The 6,000-nt window shown below is 55.4% G+C and overlaps 1 protein-coding gene across 1 annotated transcript; it reads left to right on the top strand.

Annotated features, from left to right (window-relative positions):
* The first annotated feature begins 2,992 nt into the window (after positions 1 to 2,992).
* LOC145517239 (uncharacterized) lies at positions 2,993 to 4,795 on the top strand. Its single transcript, XM_081519511.1, has 3 exons — positions 2,993 to 3,178; positions 3,578 to 3,890; positions 4,143 to 4,795. Exons 1-3 carry the CDS (start codon positions 3,044 to 3,046, stop codon positions 4,769 to 4,771), a joined length of 1,077 nt encoding a protein of 358 aa, XP_081375637.1. The 5' UTR covers positions 2,993 to 3,043; the 3' UTR covers positions 4,772 to 4,795.
* Positions 4,796 to 6,000: the final 1,205 nt, after the last annotated feature.

Below are 6,000 nucleotides of genomic sequence, written 5' to 3'. Positions count from 1 at the left end.
AAACGGAAGGGCTCAGAGGCTCCTGAGAGACTAACTCCTTTCAGCTGAGCACAGAGCTGGCTCCTCACTGGGATGCCTGTGGCCTGGGGCTCCCAGAGGGGAGAGCAGCACTCGCCCCACCGTGTGGTCACTGCTGGAAGTGCAGGCTGCTCCTCACTCCCCCTTGACAGTGTCCCTGAGGGCAGAACAGTGTGAAGTTAATCAAGGTGGAAACGCAAACTCCAATGCAAGCAAACTTCCCTCAAGGTCTCCAATACCACTCAGGAACAGGGTATTGGAAACTGCAGGGGATGACATGAATGAAGATGGAGACTTGACACCTTACACCGAGTTCACTTCCAGTTATCCCTAGACAAACATTCCATGAAAACTTGTCACAAATCTAGAGGAACAATGAGCCGAAACCGGACACGTGCTTTGAGTCTTCACACACAAAACTAAAAGGCAGTCCACAAAAAAAACCAGGAGAATACAGTGGACTTTGCAAAATCAAAGATATCTACTGTGGGAAAGACCTCAGTACAAAAGCAAAAGACAGGTCACACATCGCGAGACGAATGAGTGGAAACACAAAGCTTATCAAGGATGTGTCTCCAAACAGACAAAGAACACCAACACAACAAGCCTGTGAAAACTAGGGAAAGGTCTGAAGGGACACCAGACTGAGGAAGACACACACAGAGTATCCCGGATGATGTCCAGCACTGAGGGCCTGAAGAATCAACAGTCTAGTTGTACCTCCTCAGGCCTGTGTGACCCTGGGTGAGGCCTCTGTTTCCCGGTGGCTCTGAGAGATGGACAGGGAGGAAGGGGAAGAGAAATCACTTGCATTTCTAATACTCACAGCAAAGTCTTCCAATGAGAAGGGAATTATCACCCCCACTGACAATGCCATTCACTGAAGTGATCCCCACGGGTCCATCTAACCCAGAAGGGAAGGAAGGACCTGTTCTCACAAAACGGCGAGAGATGGAAGAAGGAAGATCAAGCCCACACCAATCCCTGGAAAGAGAAGCTGTGCTCAGGGCTTGAAAGAATTCCTATTTGGAAAATGATATCCCAGCCCCACAAGGCAATCCACAGCTTCGATGCTATTCCTCCCAAAATGCCAATGCATTTTCGCACCCAACCAAGAATTGCAAAAGGGGTACGGAAACAGAAAAGAGCCTAAATTGTCAATACAATCCGACGAAAAAGCCCCGATACGGACATCCAAGGTTGTGTGAAAGGAAATTAGACGACCAAACTAGGATCCTCAGGAGAGTATCGGAGAAGGCAATGGCGACCCACTCCAGTACTCTTGCCTGGAAAATGCCCTGGACGGAGGAGCCTGGTAGGCTGCAGGCCATGGGGTCGCGCAGAGTCAGACACGACTGAAGTGACTTAGCCGCAGCAGCAGCAGCAGGAGCCGGACAGTATGCTATTGGGAATACAACAACACACACAGATCCAGATCGATGGAATAAAGTTGAGGGTCCAGACACAGACCCCAGCATCCATGCTCAACTCATCTCTGACACAGAAGGGGAGAATATCCAAATGGGAACAAGAAAGCCTCTTCAATACATGTCCATGGGAAAACCAGACAGCTACATCTGAAGAACGCTATTGGTTTTGATCTCAGACCACCTCAATATCGGGGAAAACCTCACCCTAAAGGCTGATGTCATGAGATAGCTAGAAAGAAGCGTAGGTCAAAGGCTCCTTAACATCAGAGTCTCCTTGCCATTTGCTGGGCGGAGGTAGAAATGGGTCTCTTCAAGTAAGGGAAAGAGGTACACGAAGTACACCAATGGGTTTCCATCCAATGGAACCTCTTCACAACAGAGAAGCTAAGCAAGCATTCACAAATGCAAAAGAGAGGAAACGGAACACGAGAGACTCCTTGCAAGTGGTGTATCTGAGAAGGGGTTCATATGGAAAGAGACGAAGAATGCACAGCACTCAGATTCCAAGAAACACCACCACCACCCTTGACCCTTCCCCCATGACCAACTCCGACCTAAAGCCTTTCTCTCCCTCTAACCTATCCCTAAAACATAACCCTCATCTAATCATATACATGTGCATTCCTAGCATCCATCCGTCCACACACGAGAGAGAAAGAGGAAGACACAGACTGAATTGAGAAAGGAAAAGAGAGGGACACAGCCAGAGAGAGACACGGAACCAAAGAGAGGAAAGGAGTCGATGGTCCAGACTTTTCATCAATCTGTCTCGAAGGTAGAAGCAATGACAGCGCCCATCCACCCCAGAAGGGGGAAAAGGACGGAAGGTTTGGAGAGGAAAAGACAAGAACGCAGGGAGCCATTAGAAGCTCAGCCACCCGCAGAAGCCGAGCTGGGACACTTGAACAGAATCTCAATGGAAACAGAGGACCAGAAAGTTGGCCACTCTTTTCTATAAGAGAGGGAGACCTTCGAGTCTTCCTTTCGGTCCTCCAACTTGGATGCGGGGTCTCAAAACAGTCAGGAGGGGGAGTGCCTTTTCCTGGGTACCACGGCACATCCAGGCCTCGTTCTGCCCCATTCTGTGCTGTGTCAGCCCAGGAAGGAATCTTTCTTTCTGAAGTCTCAGCGCACACGCTCCACGTGATATCGGCCCCAGGTGGAAAGGCATGGAGCTGCTCGTAGGCCGACAGACCTAGGAAGCAGATGGGAGAATGACCGCCACTCTGCAGATGGAGAGACTGGGGAAACCCTGAGGGGCATATGCTTGTCCAGGGCCACACCACTTATGAGAAGAAGGAGCCTGGTCTGAGAGCAGCGGGGCCCTCGGAGCTCAGGCCCTGGCTGCACCCAGGCCTCCCCAGGGCTGTCGGCTGGGCTGGGTGGGTGTCAGTGTGCCTGCACATGGCTTAAGGGTGGTGGTCGAGCAGTCAGAAACCCAGAGATTCCCTTGGGAAGTTTTGGGGAAGGGACCTCAGCACGAACCCCAGGAAATGATGTCACCTGCCGGCAACAGAACCCAACAGAACCCGCAACCCGGGTATCCAGGCCTCGAGAGCGGAGAGGAGCCCCCAGCCAGATCACTTGCTGCCGAGATGTTCTGCTGTTTGCCCCTGCCCAGAGGCCGGGGCCTCAGGAGAGCTCACAGGCAGTGTGCGTGGGCACCCTGTCGACGTTGGCTCAGGGCACCCCCGAGACGCCTCTGGCCCTTTGCCCGGAGAAACAGAAAGGTAACACGGGGAGCCCCAGGCCGGGCCAGGCCACCTCTCCCATGCCACCCGGAAACACCGGGTCCTTTGCCTGTGTGTGTGGATGCGGGTTTCTCGGGGTGTGTCTCCCTCAAGGAAGCCCAGGTGGATGTGGGGTCAGAAGCCTGCGGACAAGTTGTGTCCACACCCCAGGGGAGAGCATGCTGGGCGGGATGGGGAGAGTGCGGGCAGGGCCGGCCGCCCAGGCTGACCTCACACCCTCAGGTGGGTCTCTTTCCTCCCGGGTGGGGATCTGAGCAGACACACGTCTCTGACCCTTCTGGGCAGAGAAGTTCGAGCAGGCCGAAGCAGCGGCTCCACTGGCCAGGCCCAGCTCGGAAAACTCCCAGCATGGCTGGCTGACGGTCACTGTCGTTGCAGAGCTTCCCACGTGATGAGGCCGAGGACGGGGACACCCCATCCAGCTCCCGGAGGGAGGGGTCGGAGCACCACCCCCCCGCCCGTGAGGCCCAGTGCAGGCTCCAGGTGAGCGTGCCCACGGAGGCATCAGCCCCACCGGGGGCGAAGCGGAGGCGGGGAAGGCCTGCTGCCGAGACACCGCCCAGGATACACCCGGCGGCCCAGTCTGAGGCTGCCACGGAGCTCAGCACACCCGGCTCCGACCCAGAGTCCCGAGAACCCCGGCCTCTGAGGCAGCAGGAGGACCTGGAGCCCAGCACGCCAGAGCACAGAGGTGAGGACGCTGGGGCTGGTGTACGGGAGTGTGTGCGGAGGGGGTGCTGAGCTACACAGGGACGAGTCCCCGAAAGCTGCTGCTGGGCCTGCAGCAAGCGCTGGCCTCACACCCCCCGCCCCCCATCTTGCACACTTCAGTCCCAAAAGACATCCGACCCTGGGTATTCTTTGGGAATCTCTTGGAAGCTTTCTGTCCCGGGATACGCACATGCCAAGGCTGGCCTGCGGGCAAACGATGCTTCTCCCACAGCTCTAGCACTGGCCTCCAACTGGAACCAGGCTCCACTTCCCAGACCTGTCCCTACAGAGGTGGTGGCTCCAGGTGCAGGACCCAGGGATCCACCGAGGGCAGATGGAGAACCGAGACTTGCCCTCGCAGAGACACCAGGCCAGCTGGGTACTGGCCAGCACACCGGGCAGATCGGATCTCCGTGCCTGCAGGACCCCCAGCCCCAGGCACTGATGTCCCACCCCCTCAGCCAGAACCTCCACCTCCACGTGCACCTCTACCTGCTCGGCCTTTGGCAGGAGAACCCGAGGCAGAGGAGGAGTCACCGCCTCGGCAGGGAGAGCCTGCCCTGGCTCCCGCGCAACACCCAGACGCCCACGATGACTCACCCACCCCTGCAGGGAGAACGAGCCCCCGCTCTGGACAGAGACCCAGAGCCCTTGCCGGAAACACCACGTCCAGGGGAGCGGTCGGCTCTGCAGCCTCCATCCCTGTCTGCTCACCGTGGACGCCGTCAACTCGGTCTGCCCCCAGGGGACATGGAGTTCCTTTCCCCCGAACTGCTTTGCATTTGGTTTGTTTCCACCTTTCTGGTGATGTTTTCTTTTTTGCGTGGTTTCCTGTATTTTTGTTGGTTAAGTTGGGATTAGTAAACTTTTTCATCATTGTTGCAATTTGGGAACACTGTTGTGTAACTCTGGTGATACTGTGTTACCATCACCACTTTGTAGTTTCAGACCCGTTCCATCTTTATGCCCCACCCCCCAACAAAGCCTGGATTCAAGGCAAGCACGCCCTGTTCATCCCTCCGCCCGATCCTGAACACAGTTTCATCTTTTCCTTCTGCATTCCTTCCTATATTCTTGGTGTCCCCAATCAATGACTCTCAGTGAAATGACTGAAGGAGTTTTTTTCGGACGCTCCACCTACTGTAAGACTCCACTGGAGAGTTCTCATGTTTATGTCCTTTGAACTAGCCTTTGATAGCTGAAAGGACGTTGTACGTCCTTTCAAGATACCATGTGCCAAACGAAGCCCTTTTGGCAAATGCCATCATTATCTCCAGGCAGGCATTGCTGTTTGAAGGGTGCCATCTCAGCCAGAAGGCAGAGGCTGAGCTCCTCTTGTTGCACCAGCTCCCAAAAGAAGCCAAGAAAGGGAGCTGGAACAACAAACCACCCCAACGCCCAGGAAAGCGTTCTTCATGACAGAAGGCTAGAAAATGACCCAACATCCTTGTGGCCCAGAACCCCTCTAGAAATTCACTGTTCCATAAAAAAGAGAAACAGATGGGAAGTTCCAAGGAGAGGCAATGCCCATGGCCAGTGTATTTTAGAGACGGCCTGACCGCTCCGGGGAAGACACGCACTGACAGAACCCCTTGGGAAACAGCCGTGATAGTCCTCACTGTCGTAAGGGATTCCTCTGGGGACAACCTGCCCTGGGCACCACACGAGGGAGCAGACCGGCTTCTCTTCCTCTGCCCCCACACCATTCACTCATGAAGGCAGCTCAGGTGTTCTCATGCCCTGCCTGCCTGCCTGCCTGGCTCATCCGTGAGCTGTGGCCACCTCCAGGACAGGACTCCACCTTCTGCTCTCTGTGTACCGTGAATCTGCACACAGTGGGCTTTCAGAACCTTAGGAGACTTGAGCCATTCCCACTCGAGCCAGAACCCTCCCCAGGAAGGAAAACAGCTGTGGAGTCCTTTTGGCCCCAGCACTGGTTCCGAAACCCTGGCGGCTCCTAGAGCCTCTACGGTGTGAAGAGGGAGGTCCCTTTTGACAGAGCTTTCCGGCCGTCAGATCTAAGCTGCTGTTTCACTGTCAGCTGTGTCTCTTCCGTTGCAGTGTTGCAGGTGGGCCACGCTGCTCCAAAG

Source organism: Giraffa tippelskirchi, chromosome 8, assembly GCF_054371585.1.
Source record: "Giraffa tippelskirchi isolate mGirTip1 chromosome 8, T2T-mGirTip1v1.2.pri, whole genome shotgun sequence".
NCBI classification, from domain to species: Eukaryota; Metazoa; Chordata; class Mammalia; order Artiodactyla; family Giraffidae; genus Giraffa; species Giraffa tippelskirchi.
The sequence above is the reverse complement of the archived record's forward strand: the minus strand, read 5'-3'. Positions and strand labels throughout refer to the sequence as shown.